This window comes from Ammospiza caudacuta, chromosome 2 (genome assembly GCF_027887145.1).
Source record: "Ammospiza caudacuta isolate bAmmCau1 chromosome 2, bAmmCau1.pri, whole genome shotgun sequence".
In the NCBI taxonomy this organism is placed as follows: domain Eukaryota; kingdom Metazoa; phylum Chordata; class Aves; order Passeriformes; family Passerellidae; genus Ammospiza; species Ammospiza caudacuta.
Genome location: NC_080594.1, coordinates 15,909,340 through 15,933,851, shown reverse-complemented (window position 1 = coordinate 15,933,851; position 24,512 = coordinate 15,909,340). Strand labels below are relative to the sequence as shown.

General features: G+C 38.1%; 1 protein-coding gene across 1 annotated transcript in view; it reads right to left on the bottom strand.

Moving 5' to 3' along the window:
* Window positions 1–24,512, bottom strand: part of EMSY (EMSY transcriptional repressor, BRCA2 interacting) — a 41,582-nt gene that overhangs the window by 2,583 nt on the left and 14,487 nt on the right. The window contains exons 8-20 of the mRNA XM_058825742.1: window positions 20,363–20,630; window positions 18,061–18,324; window positions 15,803–15,952; window positions 13,915–14,088; window positions 11,603–11,739; window positions 9,917–10,090; window positions 8,815–9,013; window positions 7,357–7,521; window positions 6,942–7,097; window positions 5,203–5,262; window positions 3,973–4,124; window positions 1,929–2,492; window positions 575–1,087 (exon numbers count right to left, since the gene is read on the bottom strand). Of these exons, the coding sequence (XP_058681725.1) occupies window positions 575–1,087; window positions 1,929–2,492; window positions 3,973–4,124; window positions 5,203–5,262; window positions 6,942–7,097; window positions 7,357–7,521; window positions 8,815–9,013; window positions 9,917–10,090; window positions 11,603–11,739; window positions 13,915–14,088; window positions 15,803–15,952; window positions 18,061–18,324; window positions 20,363–20,630 (2,976 nt within the window). The remainder of the gene's footprint in view (window positions 1–574; window positions 1,088–1,928; window positions 2,493–3,972; window positions 4,125–5,202; window positions 5,263–6,941; window positions 7,098–7,356; window positions 7,522–8,814; window positions 9,014–9,916; window positions 10,091–11,602; window positions 11,740–13,914; window positions 14,089–15,802; window positions 15,953–18,060; window positions 18,325–20,362; window positions 20,631–24,512) is intronic.

Genomic DNA, 24,512 nt, shown 5'->3' with positions numbered 1-24,512 from the left:
TACATAAACCATCGTATTTAAGGCAGCAGAATCAATGAAAATATCAAGCATAGCAGTTAGGAAATGATTCAAAGCATTTAGGCTGAAGATCAACAGTAATTTTGTCTCAGAAGTGCTCTTACCCTAAGTGAAGTTAAAAAGTTTTCTTCTGATTTCAGACCTTATTTGCTGAACCTTTCCAGTAAGCAAACCCTACAATGTCATTAATTTTACACTCAGAAGCAACTTTAATAGATAGTATAAAGGATTCTAGAACATAACTCCATACTAAGTGTTGAAGCAGTTTTAAGCATTGCAAATGAAAGTACTTTGTAAAATGGGATGAGTTTGGTTGTTTTCTTAGAAGAAGGAAGACACTGAGGACAGTAAATGATACACAGTACTAGAGAAACCTGAGCCCAATTAAGAAGAATTACACTTCAATGTTGCAATGATTACAAGCTAAGAGTAGAAACAGAACCAAAACCTGGGGAATAAACCCAGGAGTCCTCAAACATAATTCAGTGACTATCATTGCATCAGACACGTGTTTGCTGTGCTCAATCTTTGCCTTATTCGCTCAGTCTTCTCTTACCTGGACAACAATTTCTGAAGAGCTCTCTTCAGCTTTCTTTTGTGATATATTCTGAATGTGTATAAACTGGTTTGTTGTAGGTATTCCTCGTGCCTCGAGCTTCCTCTCTGTTAAAGTAGGACCAACAGCAGGAGGACTTGAGCTGGATTCTGTATGTGTCTGTTGCTGGGGGATGGAAGGTGCCGTCATCCCTACTGCAGCCACCCTCGGGCCCTGGGAACAAGGTGACGACTCTGCTTCACTAGCAGCTGCACTAGTGGACGTGGCCTTGTTTGGGGGATCCACTACCGTGTGCTCTATGTTTGCATCAATCTGAGCTTCCACCATAGACACTCTCAATATATCTGCTACTGATGTCTCCGTGGATGCCTGCATGGGAAATAGGCTGGTAACCAGCAATGCCAGTTTGGGCACAGAACTGCCACCTGCTACCTTTGAAACAAAAGGAGGCTCGTGCCCCTCTAAAGTTAGCTCTGTAACAGTGGATCCTTGCATTACACTTAGATGTTGCACCTGAAAATCAAATTTTTGTTGTGCATATTACAGTTAATATATTTTTATTGAAATCCTCATCAATATTTCCAAGGAAAGAAGGGCACAAACAACATACTTGCTATTAGGAAGACAATTGAAACTCAGTGTTTTAACAAAGGAATTAGCAATGATAGGGCAACAGTTAATTGAAGCCTGGGGAAAAGCAGCTTTTTAGGCTGCTAGGATAAGGATTGTAGCAGTATAATACCACAGCAGCGTAATTTTCCTTTGGGATTTACAGCCCCCTGGTGTGTTTGCTAGTTTTCACATCTATTCCTGAAAGGGCCAAAAAAATTGTACTTTTCTGGACTTAGTTAAAATACTTTTTTTTCCCATGTTCCTCAGTCTCTGCCTTTTTCCCTCCCAAGGAAAATCAAAATACTCCTGTATGTGAAAGCCATATAACTTCAGAAAGATGTAAACTACAAAGGAAGAGGAACAATGGAGAGCCTTAGGAGACTGCAGTGTATTCACCTTTATTTCTACAGAAATAAAAAGTGCTACGGGAACGGAAATTACGAATGTGTCATTATCTAAAAATTAAAAGAAAATAACTAGGGACAAATTCCATGCACCAGTGATGGTTGAAATTAAGAAAAACTGTCCAACAAAATAAGTTTGTGAGCTCTATGGATTTTTCCCCTATAACATGTGCTTCTCTCTCCTAGTGTCAACCTTCTGCTGGGCTAGTTACTACCAGCGGAATGAGGGATTCTCTCTTGCCAGGACAAAACACTGCTACAGCGACAGGGTCGGTGTTTTATATTTTTTTTTCCTTGAACAGCGACGTGTATTTTGCATGCTATCAATATTCCGTTACCTGGCTTGCTGGCTGTTTCTCTGAAGAGGCAGGTAGCTGCATTTGACTCTGGGGGGGCTGGGGTTGCACGTAGATTTTTTGTGCCGTTGGTGCCTGTTGCAGTTTGGGCAGCTGCTGCGTGGTTTTTACTGCAAGCACCTGTACTACAGTTTGCTGTGGCTGTGCCACTAAGGTAGGGAGTTGCCTTTCTTTGGCCATCATATGATGTGGGGGGTGCTGTGCATCTGGTTTGGTCTGTGCTTGCTCTTGCTGCAGGGGGGTTAGCTTTTGATGCCTTACGGAAAGTTGGGGCATTTGTGGGAGTTTGTGCTGGATTTGATCAGCCTGCAGGTGGATTGTCTGCTTCTGCTTAGTCTGGAAACACTGCAGAGTTTTCACTTGCAGTTGAGTCTGTTCCAGCTGTGGCTGACTCAGTTTTTGCTGCTTTTGTGCCTGCGATTGTGTCAGGGCAGATCTGTAAAACAGGCCAGTCTGAGGATCTAAGGTGTCCATCTCTTCCACTTCTCCCTCCTCAGTTCCAAGTTGTTCACTGTGTTTGGTAAATGCAGTGTGACTGCTTAAGGCCTTAAGAAGAAGAATTTAGAGCAAGTTAGTAAAGAGAAATATAAGAACAGAAATAGAAATAATAGAAATAATTTAAATTTTATAGAATAATTTTTATAGAAATAATTTTTAATGTTTCAAATTGACTACTTCAACTTTTTTACCATTACAGACTCCCAATTATATCTTTTTATACATCCCAATGCATGTATAAAAAGATACGCTTACACAGGTATTTCACAATATATAAGCAATCAAGATCTATTATTATCATGTTAGACTGTGGTACATCTCTATGTGAGAACAACTTCACAACTAACCCTCCAAGGGATTATGGTGGTCTTGCTTGTGTCAGACCGAGGCTCAAAGCTCCCTAAGGTTGCCTGGCAGTTGGATATGAAGCAGCAGGGAGTAGCAGGAGGCTGAGCCAGTAGCTCCTCATTCAAGCCAGAGTCTCTCTGCGCAATAATTTTTTCATTATGCCTCTTGAAAGCCTAATCATCTTCTCTAAGGTTTCTTCTGCAGGGCCATATTTAACTACAGGCTGTCCTATTTTAGCAGAGATCCTCTCTTTTACTTCCTTTCTCAAAACTGCATTGCAATTTTTCTTGGGCATTACACAAACATTTGTCTTTCTGAGGGAACAAGCAACCTATGCTTTGTAAACCAAAATGTATAAATGCACTGAAAAATGGTGTTAGCAAGATCAAACAGCCTAATGCACTTGTAAAAATATACTACCTGGCATGAGTTTATAACTCTAATGCAGAACTGTTCTGGACTGCAGCTGAGGTTGCCACAAGTTAAAGCACTGCAGAGTTGAGGAAGTCCTGATCAAATTCATTCAAGTGGCTTCAGCAAGACTTCACCACAAGCTGCACTTCTTGTTAGAATAGTTTGGAATCCCCACAGTCCTAATCTAAAAATGGTCTGATTTTTGATTCAGAGAAGTTTCCCTGTTCACAAACTAAAGACATCAAATGGAAAAGCTACTGTGTGCTCTGTGTACTGACCAGATTCCATTTCAGCCCTCTTCCCCCTGCACTACAATCAATATAACCTAATGAGGTCAGGCCACTGCAATACTGCAACCACCCTCACCATGAAAACACAATCACAGAATGGCTTGGCTTGGAGAAGACCTTAATGACTGTCTAGTCCAATATCCCTGCCACGGGCAGGGACACCTTCCACTAGACCAGGTTGCTCCACGTCCTGTCCAACCTGGCCCTGAACACTTCCAGGGATGCCACATCCACAACTTCCCTAAGCAGCCCATACCAGTGCCTCACTAACCCTAGGAAAGAATTTATTTCTAATATTTAATCTAAACCTCCTCTCCTTTGGCTACTGAAGTGCTATTAAAAGGATTTCTTTTCCTGTATGCTGAACATCTTAGGTGGCAGCACCATGATACATACATTCAGACTAAGCCCTGGTCCTATGCAATTTATATGACCTACTGCTGTTTACAGCCTTCTGGGAAAATAAAGGATCCAACCTGCTGCATGATATGGGTAATGGCGCCAGTGGAGGATGCAGGAATAGATTTCACCACAACAGAAGTCTGCGTTGCTGTCTGGGACTGAGCCACGTGCTGCACCAGAGTCCTCTGGGGCTGAGATGACTGGTGGGGCTGGGACCGATGACTGACTGCAAGTAAAGAGGTCAGTGGCACTTCTCCAGAACTAACTGCAGGAACTTCAACTGTCTGCTTTGCAGTTAAGCTTCAACTGAAAGCATACATGAGTGAAAAAGATCTAAGCATGGAAAATGTCTTTCACTGTGTGCTAGTGTCAACCTTCATGATCTATTCTGAGAAACCTCTTAAAGTAGCAACTCTGAGGTTTTGCTTTTGTCTGTTTCCTAACTACACTTGGTCCAAACCTCCTCTGGCCACCCTTTCCCAATACATCAATTTTGCAAGCAGAGTTTATATTTGATGTTCAGCTGGGTTCTTTATACAGCACTAGAATATTGCTGTAGAACACAAGTTATTATGGTTTTTACACTGTTAAAAGCACAGCCACAATTGACTGCAATTAAGAACAGCAAGCCTTGCTCGCCAGGTTTCTACCACTGATGAACTGCACATAATACTCCCCAGAGCATAAACTAAATTTGGAAGATTAGCAAGATTAGATTAGCAAAATATGATAGATTAGAAAATGTTTGTGCTTTATTAAAGCAAATGAGGCTGATCAGAAATGATAGATAAAAAAATATAGACCTTGTTATGGGTCTGTCACTTTGGAGAACAGATCTAGCTTGAGTTACAGAGCTATAGTGATAGGCCTTTAATTAAACAATGGATTGATAGAAAAATCATGTGCTGCTGAGGAAAAAAAACCAAACCAAAAAATTCTATATTCCAGTCACAGATAAGATATGAATCTAAATCTCTTTATGTCTGTCCATACTAACATGCAAATATTTGTGTAACCTAATTTCTTAGTTACAAAGTATTTAATCACTGAAGGAGAACAAGCAAAGTTTAAACTCAGTTGTAATATAACTTAAAATTAAAAAGTTTCTAGTGACCTTCTTGAAATGTCTTCTTTCTGTTTTAAAGAAAGGTCAAATTTTGAATTAATATGATAATTTTACTTTCTCACTCCAAGAAAGTTTGTTTACATCAATACTGGCCTGCATGCTGTGCCAGATTTATCCTGGATATCTCCCAACAATTCCTACACAATTGAAAACTTAATTTAGAAATAAAGTTTCTAACCTATATGGTTGTGTAGATATTCTTCCGAATGTGAACCAATACAGTGTTGTCTTCCTGAGTCTGCAGACAGACAAAAAACGGTGACACTAAGATGTGTGAATTGCTCCCTTCATCTCATGAGGAAGCACACTCTGAATCCCAGCTCCCAAATCCTTTGGTCTAGGCACATGCAGGACATTTCACAGCAGACTATAGATTCTTTACAATCTTACTACAGAATTTTTAGCAGAAAATATAGCTATGTGGGTTACTGATAAATTCAGAGAATCACGACTCAAACCAAAAAGAAACTCAGTTACTTGCATTTCTTGGCAATGTTCAGAGAAACTGGGGGAAGAGACAAAAATCTAAGTGCAAAATAACGAGTTTAGTGCTGCAGCAGAACATGCTGCTGCCAGCCCATAGGAGTCTGCACTTCTCTGGAAGATTCCCACATTTCAAATCAATGTTTACAGAAATCCTAATATTTAAAATAGTATCTCCATATCTCCAAGAAATTTTTAGCCATTGCACTTTGTATGGTTTCTAAGAAAAAAGAAAAGTTCTGAAGTCTACAAAGACACAGACTGTAATTTTCCATCCTCCCTGCAAAAGGCCCTCTTGTACATCAACTTTCACAGCAAGATCCATCAAAAACTGGAACCTTGAATAGAAGCTCAATGCACAATATCTGTGTAAGTGAAAATATTTGACTGCTAATTGGAAAGCACTTTAACACCATTTATTATACTTTGGAGTTTGTTCTAAAGGAGATCCAAGGGAGCATGATTCAAATATTTGAAATTGAAGCCAGATACAGGAAGTGCTATTTAAAAGAAAAACAATAATATCCCCTCAGCCCAAATTTCACACAACTTAAATTCAGGCCATTCAAGGGATGGGAGCAAGGAATGGAGGTACAGAACAAAATGAAAATATCAGATTAGACATTTAGCACTAAAATCATGGATCTACAGATATGTGGTAATACAGTTTAATACAATTAAGTTTTTTTTCTCTTTTCCAATGTAGACTTCCAACATGTTTTTGCTTGCATTTTGCAAATAATATACATACCAACAATATGGGTTTAAGAAATGAAAATGGAAAACAGGTAATCTGATCCTTTCATGTAAGTGTCTCATAGCTAGTGTTCTGGGGTTGTAGGGAACATCAGAGAGACAAGAGAAAGGACTTACACAAAATGGATGTCCAAATAGGAGTCAAGAATTTAAAGAGATGAATTTAAGTAATTTATATATTTAGAAGGGCATATTTATTAGTTCAAGGCTTTCTAGAAAATGAAACTGGGGCTACATTACCATGCTAAATGCACACCTGGCTTTAACTCAGGACTAAATGGATTTTAACAAACTCAATGTCTGACTCCTTTCCGTAGGTACAAAAACTAGGCTATGGTTCCTCTAGCTTTGTTTTCTACTTTCTTCTTACTGCACATTTTCATTTAAGGGTGCTGGGACAGTCGGTCTTCTACATCCAAGGAATGGAAAATCTACTCAAGTGGGCTATCCTGAAGCAACCACTCTGTTTCAGTTAGAAACATTTTCCCTTATGTCCCAGCAAGGCAGATACAATCTCTGTCTCCGGCATAGGGTTTCAGGAGCGGAAGAAAATACTCATTTCCTCTACAGAAAATTACAGCAAAAACACAAAAGTAAAACCTATTGTAAGAAAACTCTAAAATAAAGTCCTCAGACTTCAACTGCAAAGCCACCCTCACACTAACCTTAGACACTTACCAGTTGTGATATATTCAGCCACTAGTTCTGACTCTACAACAGCAATTGAAGGACTTTCTGGAGAATGCCTCTTTTCTTGAGTCATCTGGATTGGAACAGCCATTTGGCTCAAGTCAATGGTAGGCTGCCTTGGCTTTGATTCCAACTTTTCCTTCACTGCTTTAAGAAAGGCAAAGCATAAAATCAACCTCTAATATATAAACCTTCATAATAAAATAAACCTACAATATAAATGTACTAGTTTAATTAAATATAGTGAACACTATAGATACAAACAAACTGATGCAGGATAAAAAACAAGGAATCAAGTTGATTCAAGATAAGTGCTTTTCAATTATAAAACTTATTACAAAAGCCTGCTTAAGCAAAAAATCATCTCTGAAGTTATCCTAAACAATCTCATGGGTTTTCAGACCTGTTGTCTGCTGAAGTTCCAGCAAAGCTTTTATTGTGGAAGTAGCTGACTGAGATTCACTGGATACATCCTGGTAAATTATTGTAGGGTTTGTGTCCACAGGAATTTCATGTTCTGACCAATCTTGACTTCTTGAAGCAATCACATGGACTACAGGCTGAGAATCTGTTTGCAAAAAAACCAAAGGCACATCATAAAATTATGGAATGGTTTGGGTTGGAAGAAACCTGAAAGCTCATCTCATTCCAACCTCCTGCCAAAGGCAGGGACATCTTTCACTAGACCAGGTTGCTCCAAGCCATGTCTGACCTGGTCTTGGACACTTTCAGGGATGAGGCAGCCACAGCTTCTCTGGGCAACCTGTGCCAGTTCAAGTCATCATAAAACAATTTTTGGTTGGAGGGCTCTCATCCAACTTCTTGCTTTAAAGCAAGGTGATAATTCAAAATTATACCAAATTTCTCATTACTTATTAGTTTTGAACATTGCCAAGGATGCATACTCTCATTCTGCAACACTTCAGCTTCTATTTCAACTGATTCTTGAAGTAAAACACTGTTGATGTTATGTACAGTTTTCCAGCAAAAAACCAAAAGTTCTGTATCTTAGTTTTTTGTAAAAGATTTTGTTTGGAAAATCAAGCAGGTTTCTTTGTATGTTGAATTTGTCTTGGACTGAACTTTTTTTCCAGGTTTTAGCAGTTCAGGTGATCAGCATGTATTCAGCATTCTGAACTAACAGCACCTAAGTTTTGGTAAGTTGGTTGAATCTTCAGAACTTTTTTAAAACTTACTTAGATGGCCATATAGACCAACAGTTACAAAATTATATAGAAAAGGTACAAAGGTTTCACTGAGAAACTTGCTTTAATTTGCTGTACTGATACATATCATGGTCACTCCCAAACACAGGTTGGATTTTGTTTATGCCCTGTTATTTACTGCGCCTCTTACACACAGAGAGCTGGATCTGTGTCATGGCTTGAAGCCAGGGCAGAATTCCCATCAGGACTGCATGTCTGACGTATGTCCTGATGCATGTACACATCTATAAAAGGACCAAGATCTGTGCTGGTCCCATGGTAGCTTTCAGACATGCAACAGAGAGATTGTATTGCTTCAATACAATCTGCAAAGGCAGTGGCAGAGCATGGACTGCCAAAATAACCTCCATAACTTGCTACCCTGCCTATCTCTGGCAGACTGCAGGAAGAGGGAACAAGGGAACAACAGCAAGTTGGAGCCCAGCAAGACACCTTTATAACCACTTTTCAGGATTAATGAAAGCATAGTAAGTAGCTCAAAAGAAAGAAAAATATAAAAGTATGGGAACAAGGGTGCTTCACTGCAAACACATGGGGTGAAACCTGTGCTAAAAGGAGACACATGGAGCTCTCTGGAGCAAGCTGGCATGCTTGGAAGACAGTCCACTCATACATTATGTGACACCAACACAGACCTTGAGAGCTCTGGGAAGACTCTGTAGAAGAAGAACTACTGTCAGTGTAGGTTTGTGGTTCTTCTTTCACTTCTGGGAGAGATGAGTTTCCTGTCTCTGCTACCCTTGAAGCCTGCTGTAACGTTTCAGTCACCAGCTGTCTGGTTTGTTCACTCACAACTGTTGCTTGAAATGTCACTGGCTTTGGTTTTATGAGGACCTAATTAGAAAGGTAAATTTTGTTTATAGTAAAAGCACTCAAGAAAACAGATCTGAGCAATCAGAGTACAGGGTGCCACTCAGATCTATGTACACCACCTACATAATATTAATATTTTACTAAGAAAGTCTACCTCTAAGTTCAGCAACTTTGATTATTAAACCAAAAAGTCCAAGTAAATGGCAATGCACAAGAATGTACTTCTCACTCAGTAATTTGAAGTGTTTAACACAATAAACCACTAAACAGTTATTTTTCAGGACTAGATAAAACTAGTGTGCTAAGAAAAAGCTATGCAAGTGAGCTGGAACATGCACTGCACTGATAAGGACAAGCACTTCCACAATAAATACAGTCTTGAACAACCAAAACACACAAAATGTTACATATCATAAAAGCTTAGTTCTTCCAAATACTAAGTGCAGCCAGAGAAAAAGCTGAAACTGAAAGCATCCAGAAATAAGCCAGATTCTCTGTATACAGCCCCACCAACTACACCAGGTTGCAGGGACAGCCAGAACAGGTATTAAGCAGAAAATAAACTTCAATAAAACCTCAGATTTGATGAATGACCTATGTCCAGATTCTGCATCTTTATTTCTAATGGTCTAACCATCAGCTGTAAGATGTAAACAAGTATCTGGAGCCATGGACAGACAATTTCAGCTCCAGAAAAGGCTTAGTAAATCCTTTTGGCTTGCTCTAGGCCTTCACAAAAAGCTAACAAATGCAGATACTGTGCTTGAGAAATCAGGATCGAGGCCACCTCATTACGCCACTAAGTCTCATTCCCCACAGATATATATTAAACCTGGAACAAATGAGGAAACACATTGAAAAATTATTTACTTCCCATTAAAATTTAGGGGTACATTCCAAAACAGAAAGGGGTCCTCACTGTACCTGTGTTTTCCCTTGTTGACCATAAACAATTTTAGTTGGGATGATTTTGGTGGCTGGCTGGACCGTGGACCCTATTCCTTTTGGCTGTGTAACAATCATTTTTGTGATGGGTCTTGTGGCAGTGATGATAGCAGGTTTTGCTCCTGCTGGCACTGCCTGAATAGTTTTCTCCCCCTGTAGAGAAGTCAAAGTTTACAGATTAACTTAATGGAATTGTTCAATGAGACCAAATTTTCAAAAAATATATATGTGAGTGTGTGTACCATGAAATAAATCTGCTGCTACAACTACATTTATTTGATAGAAAATACATTAGATGACCAAGAATAAAAAAACCTATGGTTTTGAATGGAAAAAGCTACCAAAGTCCACTTTTCCATTATCTTATCTTTCAAGCAGCTCTGAAGGGATGAATAAAAAGAAGTAACTAAAAGACATGGAAGTTTTTAAAATTTTCTTCAAATCCTTCACAAATGTTTTTTTAAGACCATCAATTTCTGTTAACACTAACTTTGGCAAGACATCTACAAAACTTGAACTGGGATTCTAAAATATTATTTAAATCGAGATTCTAAAAAAATAATTTAAATATAGATTTTTTGCATTGTCTTCACGACCTAGACATTAATTATGTATGGACTTTTTTTAAATTAAAAGTTCACTTCATCAAAAAATCCAGATTCACAGCACTTTCACAGGAATCATTTGACTACAGAATAGTGTTTACATCTGACTAGACTCCTAATACCTTAAGAAGAGCAAAGACATTGAGCATGATTTTTTTAAGCTCTGCACAGTAGCAAACCAAGTGAGTAGCACAGCAGTAGCCAGGTCCTACCAATATGCATGAAATAGCTGGAAATCCCCCAAACCATACTTGTTTCAAAAATACCATCCCATTTTGGTAGCTACTATTGTGTAACATCATAATCTTTCCACTTGTCTGCAAATAGACCTTTAATTCTAAAACTAAGGAAGTTCAAAACTTCAAAAAAAACAAACCATAAAAGATTAAAAAAAAAACCTTTCAGTAGTTCTGCTACTCAAGCAGCCTTTTAAATTTTACAGGAATAAGACATTAAATCTCTCAGTTTTACCTAGGAACATTGATCATTTTTATTTACTAGTACTTAAAGATAAGCTCAGTAGATGCCAGAAACTTGATTTTATTCTTAGGTATACCTCAGGTTACTAAAAAATAATTCACCACTATGCAGTACCCAGAGCACAGGATACCACAATGTTACAAACCAAATTAATAGAAAGTGGTTCCCCTACTGTGAGGATACAGTTTATTTCTGCCCTTTATACCCAAATGAAAAATGGCTGGAGATGCAAGTTATTAACACAGGATCCCGGTTCTCACTGGAGCAAAAGGCTAAATTATTCTAGTAATTTTCATTTACTTAATTGCTTCAGCAATACAAAATCATTATCCATGGGAAAAAAAAGTTCTAAAATTTATATTTTCCTTTATCTTTGAAAACATCCCCAGTTTGCTTTAAGCATGTTCTGCAAACCACAGTCAGTTTTTAAAGATCCCTGACATCAAGGCATGCCAGATCTGTTAAGGAGCTCATGCACAGTTTGCTTTTAATTGAGCCTTTAGCAGAATGGAGGACAAGCAGCAGCCACCACACAGCTTGTCACCAGGCTCTCAATCTGAGACTTGAAACAATTACTTACCCCAGCATTCAGCAGTGTTGTGACTACATTTTTGCCTGGAAGCCCTTGAATTGTAGTTCCTTTCCCAGTAGTTTTTTGCACAACAATCACATTGGGTTTCGATGTCATTGGAATTGTCGTGATTTTGGTCGTAGTTCCTAAATTTTTGTGGGGAAAAAAATAATGTGCAGTTTATCACATTTTGTATATTTCCTTTCACCATAGAAGTTGGTGAGCTATAGAGGAATCATTGTATTTAAATCTGACAGCATAGCAAGAAACCTGCAGCATCTGGAAAGGGAATTCATGTCACCCAACTCAACATGGAAAGATTACATGCCAACTCAAGAAATCTTTCACCTACAGTAAAAACAGGTGTGCCCAGGGGAATAGAATGCATTCTACATTAGGACAGGCAACCCCTTCTCACAAGTTACAGAGCAGACTAACACACCTTTCTCAGGCAAACATGTAGAACTTCTGAAAGGCTGGAGTTAGGGTGGGATAAGGACATCATTAACACTCAGGTCAAGGTCCTATTTGCACAGACAAATACTCCTCTACAGATGACCTCTGTAGAAGAATCTATGTACCAAGGATGTATCTCCAGTTAGTTGTTTTGGGATTTTTTGTCTTGTTTTGGGGTTTTTTTGTGTTTTGTTTGTTTCTTTGTTTTTTGAAGAGGTGACCTGACTATAGCTGCTCCTATGTCAGTATTTATTTAGTTCCATTCCCTTTATCAGGTTTTTAGTTACCTGCACTCACTAACAGGTAATTCTGGTCAGCTTTCCACAGTCCACAAAAGTCCCTACACTGGAATCAGTCATCAGTGCTATCAGACTGCCACTGCAGTAGCTACTCAGACAGCTTTTTATCAACAATTTCTCCTTTCTCCAGAGGAAAGCACCATTCAGTCACAACAGAGTGGCAAACCCAAGGATTCCCTTTACTATCTTCTACTCACTAGTCATGCCTGTAGATTCTTCACAACCTATTTCAGATTAACAATTCTACCAATTGTGGGAAAGGGAAGACATGCTGAGACAAGATTATGATTTATTTAATCCTACTGACTTCAGAGGCATCTAAAGACTGCTCCCTTAGCCGAAACAATTAAGTAAACAAAAAAACAAAAGCAGGCATGATTTCCAAACTTGTGCTCTTTCAGGACAACCATTATTATCCTCATCAGGATCACTCACAGGTTTCCCCACATTAGCTGCTGCTCAGGAGAATACTTCCACTTGTGTATAATTTATTACAAGTGTATATTACAAGACATTGTCTTAATAATTCACCATACCCACAACAGGCTAAAAAAAGTTAGTTGTTGTCAAAGAAGATGCTGTATCATTACTAAATATAATTCTGTGGAAATCAAAACCTGTAAAACTGCTCTACCAGATTACAGGCCAAGAGTGCATTTACTGGATGGCTTGTGCAGCACCTTGCAGTGACTGGAGCTGGCTGGTGCCATGTCAGGTCTTTGCTAAACAAAGTCCTAAACATACACAAGAAATTGTCTCTGGTATCAGTGTGCTTGGTCCTGGTCCTAAAGAAACCTTATCTTCAGAGATGATGGAACCACCAAATGTTTTGGGTTGGAAGGGACCTAGAAGCTCATCCAGTTCCACCCCTGTCAAGGGCAGGGACATCTTCTACTACACCAGTGCTCCAGGCCCCATCCAACCTGGCCTTGAACACTTCCAGGGTTGGGGCAGCCACAGCTGCTCTGGGAAACCTGTGCCAGCACATAACCAGCAGGGAGACCAATGGCTAACCAGCAGACTAACAAAGACAACCAGCACTGTCTGCATAAAGCTGGGAGGGAAAGCTTAAGGCAGAACATGGCCTAAAGGAAAGACAGGCTGCCACTGGTAAAATATCAAAGTAAGGTGGAGACTGCATGGCTGAATTTAACATACACAGTCCATTTTTATTCTGGTCCTTTGGATATGCAGTGGAACAGAGAAAGGCAGCACTGAGATTATAAAATGTTTTGAATTTGGGCCAATAGTGTTTTCTGATATTTCTGTCCTCTGTACAACATACTACTACCCACCCCACATTTCTCTTTCTTCCCAGTTTTCCTTCACATTTGCTGTTTCCTTCTTAAACACAAGAACTATCACAATTCTTAAGAACACTGTACCTTCAAACTTCTACCTATTACCTTCTTCATGCTCAGCTATTTTCCTTCTGAATTCTCCAATAAAGGTTCTAATAACTATTCGAGCACGTAACCCACAGAAAAGCCCTGAACAATTTGATCAAGCCCAAAGTTACTTTTGAAATAAAAGTCTTACAAGTAACAACAGTACTCATATGCCTACCAGAAACAATATTACTGCTGATGATCTTTCCTCCTAGAGTAGCCAGGGATTTTGGTACTACAGTAATGATGCTGCCACTTGTAGTTTTCACATAAGTAGCAGCCCCTGGAGTTCCAGCCATCCGAGCTCCCAGAGAGGGGCTCACTGTTGGCCGTGTATAAGTTGCTTGAGTTCCTGTTTTAAAGAGAGAGAAAAAAAAGTTCACTATTACAACACAATCCTCTACTAATGTTTGTGGAAAAATATGTTAGTTTCGGAGAAAAGTGTCAGATTTATTTGAAGATATCCCAGCCTGCAATCTACTACCACCCTTTAAAACTCTTCTAGTAATTTTTAAATCCACAGAGCAATATTCAAGTATATACTAAATTTAAATTGAATATAACAGTCTTCTCACAAATGTTCCATGACTGCCTTATTTTAATTCATGTCCTTGTGTGTAAGACTGTAATTTTTAGTAGATATGCAGACTCTGCCTGTAGGTTTGCCTGTTGCTCCCTTAGATGCCCAGGAGTCAGGCGTCTGATGACATGACCAGAACATATCCCTTCCTCTCAGGAACGACACTTCTCCTATATGATAGATTGCTTATAAAGAGAACCATCAATGATTAGTTTAAGTAACACTCTTAGAAAAAATATTATTTACAATGATGATGCTATTTTATGGACTTAGCATACAGCAGCACAAAAGAAACCTCTCAACATAGTATAAATGCTGGTTTTTAGAACTAGTCCTTTTCTGAATACAAAGACAACTGAGTCCACAAAAGAAACTTGTTCAAAAATAACAACACAAACACTGAAATTCCATTTTGCTTGTAATGCTGCAGATAGTGCCCTTAATTGCTGAAAATCAAAGAGGAAAGCAGTTTGTTTCATCCAGAAGGATGTGTTCACATCCAAGAGAGCACAGTACAGATTTTACCAACTACATGAACAGCAAAATATTTGTAATGCACTTAAAAATATATCTGTGGAGTACTTTAAAAGTTATAAACAGAGTATTAACCATTAGTTTATGCTAAGGACATGAGGAGATGGCCTCAAGTTGCACCAGGAAAGGTTCAGGTAGGATATTATGAAAAAATTGCTCATGGGCAGGGTGGTCAGACATTGGAACAAGCTGCCCAGGAAAGTGGTGGTATCAACATCCCTGGAAAAGCCACATAGATGTGGCACTTGGAACAAGGTTTTTAGTGGTGAACATGATGGTGCTGGGCTAACGGTCAGACTTCATGATCTTAGAGGGCTTTTCCAACCATAATGATTTCATGGTTCTAATATTCCCAGCCCAGATTACATGCCAACATGCCAAAAAAAATAAGGAAATGAAGAGTTTTCTGAAAACCAGGATAAAGCTACCTTTTAAGTTTTCCTCATGCAAGTTTACAATCAGAACAGTCTGCATTATTATCTATTAGAAACACAAATACAACCAGATACTCAGGAAAACACTGGGAGCTTAAAATTTAATTTACTGGTCTTTTTATAAATTCACTGCAGGACTATGAGCAAGTCACATTTCTTTCGAAGTCCATCCATGCAAAACAGGAATAGTGCTGACCTGTCTGCTTGAGTTAAATCAGTATAAATCATGTCATATAAGGTACTACAGAAGTGCAAAGTATCTGTATAGATTTCATTAAAACTTCCTTTAAAATAAACCCAGTGGGGAAGACACAATGGTATTTTTGGGTACCAATTCCAACAGTGGAATAAAAGAGCACTCAGTGGAAAAATCCTGATCAACAACAGGATTGTGAATGTACTGTTGTGCCCACTGTTCAGAAGAGGTAAGTGCCTTTTTTTTTAACCCTAGGAAACCATGCTTGATCACCTGTATGTCTGGATTTACCCTCCCTTCCCTTCTCAGAGCCATAACTTACCAGTGGGAGTAGTGACCAGTTTAGTTGTCATGATAGTCCCATTACTGCTAACCACCATAATGGGTGAATTGCTACTGCTGGGCAAGGTCGCTGTAACTGGTTTGGGAAGGATTTTACTGGGCTGCACCTGTTGAGTGATTATTTTAACACCTAGGAAAGGAGAAAGGTCACTGTTAAAATACAGGCACGATAAGTTACTTTCTGAAATGCTTTCTCAGACCAAGGCCTAGTGGGCAAGTAGCCCCACAAGGCTTCAATTCTGAGCCCATATATTCTTGATAATAAAATTATTTAACTTTTGAGTTTGGCTTTTTTTTTTTTTTTTTTTTGCTTAGTTTTGGTTGGGTTTTGGTTGTTTTGCAACACCAAGAAAGTCATCATCTTTGCCTTTTATGTGCCTGTTTCAGTTCTTAACTACTTCCACTGTCCATTCCATCACTGATTTGTTGATGTTATTTTTTATTTTTCCTGGTACATGATACAAAAAAAACATAACTTTCCCAGGAGCCAACAGGTTACAACCAAGACTGAATAGGTTCATATACAATGAACCATCTAGAAGCAAAGTAATTCTTCATCAATTCAGTTTATAAATCCTAACGTGTCATAAGCCTACACAAACTTTACCATCCTGAATAAATTAAAAAACATTTCTGCACAAAGAGTATTAGAGACTATAAGGCAGCAACTATGACACTGGCTAGGGAAGGTTACTTTTAGTAAATGCTGACTTTTCCCTTGATTTATTGGTCATCTTAAAGCCACAAAGAAATTTGGCTTAAGCTACGAGTGGATCAGTAAGACTGAAGGATGAGGGCACCTTAATGCCTCCAGGATTCTGCTCCCTTTCTCTTCATTTTATTTTGGGGAATGGTACCTCTGTGAGATTCACTTCTCAGTTGCAAACCAGTGGATTGACAACATCTGTTCAAAAGTACATCCAGGAGATGTGCATCTTATGATCTGTTCCATGATGAGGTAAATGCATGGCATTGTGGTGGCCAAATGCCATGGAACATAGAGCCTGAATGAATCCCATCTAGATGAAGCACTTAGGTTTATACACAAGTATTTCTAGGTGAAAAGTCTTGTCCATTTGAGATGTGGAACATCCTCCAGAGAAGTTTTCTTCTCTCTACACTTGACTATAAAAGCAGTACAGAGCAAGACAGCTCCAAACTGAAAGAGAATTTGAAGTCTCTGTATCATCCAAAGAGTAAAGTCTCCATGAAAACTGAGTCACATCTTCCAGAAAGAATTAGTATCAGATGGTATTTTCAAAGAAACTTTCAACTACAAAGCACAATGAGCCTAAATTCATTGTAGAAGATGAAGAAAATGAAACTCTTGATATTGTTCAGTGGCTGGAAGCCTTTTTTATCTCTTAATTAGTAGCTATTACTTTTCTTAAGCAATGGTTCTATAATCCAAAAGGTACTTTTATCAAAGGACAGGAGTAGGTAGTTTTATCAAAGGAGTAGGGCTGTTTATTTTTTTATTCCATGGTCTAATCTAATTGTTTGATCTAAATGGTATGATATAAAATAAGAATTTTACTGACAGGATTAAAATAAAATACTGATTTTATATTAATAGACATTAAAATACTTTGCACTTTTATAGCACTTATTTGAGAACTGGTTAACTTTGCAAACTTTATTTCTTAGTGCTTCTTGCCGAGATAAAAACTGTGTGCTAAAGCAGAGAAAAGCCAAAAAAGAAAGATAATATGACTTGCCCAAAGTCAGCTGAGTGAATCAATATCACAAAAATAATCCAGTCGAACTTCCAGATCTAACTGTATTTGTTTTGACAAGTACCTCAAAAGCACATTTTGATTTCTGGACCAAAGAAAATAATTAAAACATGGAGTAACTTCTTTTTCCAGGTGATACAGTTGAACAACTCTTGGATCTTCAGAAAACTGGTGTGTTTCAGGTTGCCAATCACATTATTTTAGAAGTTATTTACAAACCTCTCAACCTCTAAGATAAAAACACATATACCTAAAGCATGGTCTGTAATACCTGAATCAAACAAGAAGAGTAAAAGAACCAAATTCTTTAATTAGTGTTACTTGAAAACATGAAAACATCCTTCACTATGTACTTATATTCATGTTTGAAGCCAAATCCTGTACTCAAGAGATCACACCTTCACGACCACTCCCCCATAAACATTTTGGGGCAGAATTCTGCCCTACTTCCCTGAGTTGCAGCCAGACCTCACCAATGTGACCCAAGATCAACTCCAGCTACCTGATTCCTGTTTGATCTGAATGGTGGGCTTGATGCCAGCTGGCAGCTGAGACTGCTGTGGCTGCTGCTGGGCTGCAGAACACGGCACCAGCTGCTGCTGTGGCTGCTGCTGCTGCTGGGCCTGCTGGACTTGGTGCAGCTGCTGTTTGGGAGATTGCTGATGCTGTTTGGGAAACTGTGCTAAGATCTGAGTTGGATTCCCAACCAAACCTTTTGGGGAAGGTAGTCTGGTCGAGGCAACTTTAACTGCTGATGTAGATACACCTGTGAAAGAGTAAAGGGTTTAAGATTCACCAGTGCAACGAGAAAGAAAAATACTATAATTTCTAAAATAATCTTACATTACAATTATCTTTACTACTGAAAAATACATTGATATATGTGAGGAAATAGAGCTCCTGTGTAGCAGAAGTGCTCTGTTAGGAGGCAATGGAGCTTCATACAGATTTGCAATGTGGCAGCAGAGCAGCAGCTAATGGAAAGACCACAAAGGCAGTTTACTTCTGCACCTTTTGTAACACACATAATTCAATAAAATTTTCAAAGTTTAAGCTTCAAGACAGCAAAATACTTACACTGAAAATATTTTAAATAGAGATATATTTGTATTTATAAATATTTATAACAATCTAGTTTAGTGGAAGGTGTTTTGGCCCCTGGCAGGGGGGCTTTAAGGGAAATATATCTTTAAGGTCCCTATCAACACAAAACATTCCGTGATTCAATGATTCCAAAATCACAATTGCAAGAAGCTGGCATTAAGACAATGTCAAACATCAAACACATCAACATTGGAAGGGAGTATCTGCTAGCAAAAGAGTTGTTTGGAATTTAAAAAAAAAATCAAGTGATTGTATGTAATTTATAAAACTGTGGGCCACCTGTTTTATGCTGTTAGATTAGGTTAAAAACATTAAAAGATGTTTGCAGTAAGATGGAAAGACAAAGTTCCCAAATAAATCTTATTACTTATTTCTGTCATTCCCTTACATAGTTGTCACAACATTTACAGCAAAATCTGACTTTGTATATAATTCTAAACAACATATCCATAAACACCAAAACAGAGAAACTAAGTCCATATTTTATGAAGTAATTTTTTAACTAAATCCCAGTTGCAGTGGAAAACAAACAGATGGCAGTGATAATGACAGAAATCATAGTAAAAGTACAATTCTGGCAATCTAAATAAGCAACCCTTTTCTCACAGCATCATTTAAGGTGACTTACACCACTTCCTTGGGCAGCTCTTTTCATTCATGAGTTTAACTTTACATTTGAAGATATTACCAGTTCATGTCACAAAACTTTTCACCAGCATCTTCTGCAATGCCACTGACAGTCTTGGAAAAAAATGGTTGGAGAGATACTCCACCTAATGTACTTTAGAATTAAAGCCTCCTCCATGATCAAACCCAACTAAGAATCAACAGTTCAAACAATATGAAAGCCTGCTGTGAGCCCTTCTGCTCCACAGATTAATATCTGATTATATTAATACAAGCAATAGGGAAGGAAAATACCTCCTCAGCCTTGATATGGCAACACAATGTTTTGTGGAATGGAGCAAGACTGGAAAATACAGACCAGGAAAATTGTGATGTGACGCTTGTAATTGTCAACCAGTTTTCCTTTCAAGTGCTGCTCACTAAGGCTCATTCATTCATAGCTTCCCTTTCAAATGCTAGCTGGTGGCTGTGAAGCTGAAACAGTCAAGCTAGCATACACAGTTGAAATTTGAAATCAGAAACCTAAGAATTTTAATCAGGCCCACTCAGGTCTTAATTGTAAAGGACTTCAAAACTGGCATGCTGATAAAAGACACCAATAAAAAGTGAAATATTTGCACCGATAAAAAGGTGCAAATATTTCTCTACCTTTCAGAATTGTCATCTGGGCATGTTAGTAAGTTGTATTTACTTGATGTTAACTTTGCATGTTTTTGTAAACTGGGCTTTTAAAGATGCAAACACCTTCAAATATTGAAAATATATATTTTAATATGCACCAGGCAAAGTTCTTGAAGACAGCCATTTTGAGGTTATATTGTTTTAGAGCTAGGTCACACCACCACATCACACCCTCTTTAAGAGGAGGATCTGCACATTAACTGTTGAAGTACAGAGGAAAACAGCTCAACAAGAACTTTTGTGGAGCCTCTTGCATTGGTTTCATCAGCAGATTTCTTTCACATGTTCTGTGCTTTATTCACACATAAACAAAAAGTGCATCTCCCCAGTGCTATTCTCAATGCAAAGTCCAACTCCTCAATGAAAGAGTCTTGATTAGAGAAGTGCCATACCTTGTGCTACTGTTGACATAACCACTGATGGTGTGGATGACACTACAGCAGTCACAGCAATGGTATTTGCAGTGCAGGAGGGAGTGGAGCAGCTGCTGCTGCTGCTGCCCACAGAGGACTGGGAAGCAGTGATGACCACGGGCTGCTTTTGAGTAGTTGAGGCAATGACTGATGTTGGGACAAGTTTTGTAACTGCTGCATAGTTGTGGGACTTGGAAAGGATGTTGGGTACAAAAGTTGAGCTTGGAGAGGTGGTTACTATTATGACCTAAAAAAAGGAAAAAAAAAAAAAAAACAAGAAGAAATTCATTTGTTCCTTGCATCTATATTTCAGTAACATGTCTGTCTATTTAGTTTTAGGGATATATATTTAAGAGCTTCTAAAATTGTCAATCACATTTGCTCACAAGAAATATTTCAACTATTTTGAAGAAGTGGTGATAAACATTTCCTTAAAATTAGGATTTTTAAGGAAAATAATTACTATTGAATAAAGCAAAATTATCTCATGTCTGAAGGCAAACAGACAGGAATGAACTTGACTTCATTAAACTGGGCCAGGAAGCTTGAAACCCATTTTAAGAGAAACTGAATGGATTTCCAGCAAGTTTTAAGTGTCAGTCTTCCAAACCTTGCAAAAATATCAAGAAACAGCAATGAGAGAAAATAATAGTTTCTTTCTTTAACAATTACAAGCACTTGCTGAGTCAGTAATGGGAAATGCTTTTGATCTACAAGGCTGTAAATAATATTTCATCAGTGAAAGAAAAATGCTGTAGTTTTGAAGCAATTTCTGCTTTACTTAGTGCTCTCAATAGCAAGAAATTATTTCAGATTTGTTTGAAGAGCATAAACACCACCCCAGTGCAAAGTTACAACTACAACTCCATTAATCTGATCTGACATAGAAAAACACAGAATTCATGACAGCATTGGAAGAAGTCTGTCCTTGTGCAACTCACCTAGGAAACTAAATATTTATTAAGTATTGAATATGGGGACTGTTTACATTTTAAAAATCGTATTATTCAACTTATATGTCCCTCCTTGTATTTACATAGTTAAAACAGAAAAAGAAGCACAAAAATACAACATTTTCAATTTATCATGCAAGAATATTGAGCGATTACTTTAATAATGCTGTTGTCCCAAGAAAATAATTGTTTATTAAAACCTTGAAAATTTCAACTTATTAATGATTCAATGTAACAAAAGCCGATGGAGAAAGAAGGCATAAAAGGGGCAAAGAAAACCTGTGTCAGCTCACACAAAGTCTTACATTGATAGCCAAGCATCACTGAAACCTTGCCCGATAAAGAAATAATATGATAATGGCACCAGAAACAGACTTAAGCAACAAATCAAGCATCAAGAGATTGCAAGTTTATAATTTGCTTAAAGAAAAATAAGAAAAGAAAAAATAAATAAAAGGGAAATAGCCACATGGATGTAATAAAAGCAGCAAATTTCACCAATATGGCTGGTTCAGCCTCTCCTTTTGCCCCAGCTCAAAGTTTGATGGTCTCTGCTGCTCAGATAAATCTTTAATATCTTGATCTGAGGAAAATCAAAACCTTACTACCCTGCAAGCAATAGCAGGTTGACCACAACTAACGTGTGTCTGAAGGACAAGGTTTCTACATTCTGCTGCTTTTCTACTTGATTGCATTCTCCAGTGAGAACACTTTCTCTGCATCAGTCCTATTTTTGCATTCTGCCTAATTTTGATTTAATCAAAACACCTTTCTCAAATTGCTCTTAGGCTACAAACATGCAGATGAGCTGAACATGACACAGCTTGTTCTAGTGTGAGAATTGGAAGCGAAAGGATTCTATGATATGCCTCTGGAGTTTTATCCTGTTTCTTAAACTCTCAGTTTACACTAGGAATACTTGCAACTGTCTGAAATTTAGGGTCAGCTCCATTCCACCCAGAGTAACTGGTTTAGGAACACAGTCAAAGGACAGCTTGCAGTTTAAAAAGGCAGATTATAGGTTAGAGTGAATATGAACTACACTACAACATGGCAAGTTCAGCACCAAAACTAATATAGATATGTAGAATGAAACTGGGCATAATCACAACTCCTGTAGACAATTGCATTTCTTTAAGTCCATGATTACCACTCAAAAATTCAATCAAGGAAAGAATAAAGCCTCCAAAGCGTTACAGTTCAACAGTGACTGCTATACTGTGACCAAGCAGGTTTGTGTCTGTCTATTCTACCTCATCTTTCAAAATTAACAGAGCAGAGCAAAGTTCAGTACCTTCTGTGTTGTGGTGTTTGTTGTCTGTGTTGAGGGCTTAGTGAAGGTTATTTTCACATGCATGAAGTATATCCAGAAAACAAAATTCAGGTAAAAATGTAAGTATTAAAGTTCAAATCACAACCACTGTATTTCTGAAATATTATTCCGTCATATATGTTGAAAGGATCAAAAGAATCTCATCATGGGTACCAAAACTGCATCCCATGTTTTACAGCAGAGAAACTGCCTGACTTTAAACATACACACACACACACAGAGAAATCAAGGTGCTAATTTTGCTGTTGATGGTTCTAGTTGTTACAGTAAAATCTAATTTCCAACATATACTGAATTTAGTCCTGTCAGCTCTATTTTGAGATATGTCAAAATTTAGTCCCTGAAAAAATAAGGTTAATATAACTGCCAGAAACTTCACTGGCTAGATTCCCTCCACGTCCTACACAGGTGACTTTATTACAAGAGAATCCAGAAACTGGAGCTGTGACATTATTAGTTGTTATGACAGATCTTCCTCCAACCTACTAAAATGTCAAAACAATTCAAAGAGGTGGCATGCAGAAACAAAGAATTTCATTCATATCTAACAACTTACACTCAAATTGGAAATAGCCTGTTGGATATGAATCAACTGAACTGACTTTTAATTTAAAACTGCTAAAGGGGATTTCTCCCACCAAAATCATGCAGTTATGTATTTTGGCATATCTAAATCCAACAAAAGAGGGCACTGTGACAAGTTCAGATACAAATCCTACTCTGGCTAACAAAACAAGCACTGATTTTCCTGTCACTGCAGATTAGTAAGACAGTCAAATAATAGAATGCAAAGTGAACTCTAAAATTTCCAAGTCAGAACAAGTGGAGAGGCATAACTGTAGTAAAGGTCCTACCAACAGTCCACTCTTCTTAGTACAGTCCATCTTTAACTTCCATGATATAACACACCCATGCTTAATACAACCCTACAGATGTTTAAGGCAAAAAATTATTCCTGCACTAATGTATATGTGCAACAGGAAGGATAGGTTAAGCCCTCTAGTAGCTGTGGACTTGCTGCACTGAATTTTAATTTGATGGTTTATGCTCACACATGGATTTCCCTGAAACACTCATGTATTCAGGGATGAAATTTGATTAAGGACACTGTTAAAGAACAGTGAATCAAATGAAAGCATCTTCCCTGGAGTGGGAAGAGGTCAGAAAGCCAATATCTTTATTGCACATTACTCGGTTTTAAAGTTTCCAAAAATCAAGACATGGGCACACTGCTGATCTGAAAAGAGTCATAAAGCAATTAAGAATACTAGTAGGACAAATACCATGCAAAGGTTTGAGCTCAACAGTCAAACTCTCACCATTGGAAAAAATGCCTGTTAGTGGCCAGCCTAGCATAAGTCTGCTGGTATTGTGGCAAAATTAATTCCACAGAGACCCTACATCTTCCTGAAGTCTGCTGTACCAAATAACTGTACCGAGAATGAACTTGGTCTGAACCATTCATTTTTTTTTTTTAAATCTTAAAAACAGAAAAATAGACACAACTGAAATGCTTCCTAAAGAATGGTAATACAGTCATGCCATAGATTAGGTACTTTAAAATCTAAGTCCAGTACAAAATTTAAACAAGGAAAGCCTTTTCTGCACTTTGCATTGTGGTGAAAGCTAGGCACACTCAGCTGAAATAATGCAACTGATTTTGACCACTGTAACACTGTTAATGTAGAATGAGAAATGGCAACTAGTACTGAAAGGAAAATAAAGCCCCTGGACTTTGACCAGCTCCAAGAATAAGCATTATAGAGCCCAAAACACTAGTCTCTAGATAAAAGGCTTGGCAAAGCCCATGCCATCTCTCCTGGAATTCTACTACTGCAAAAAG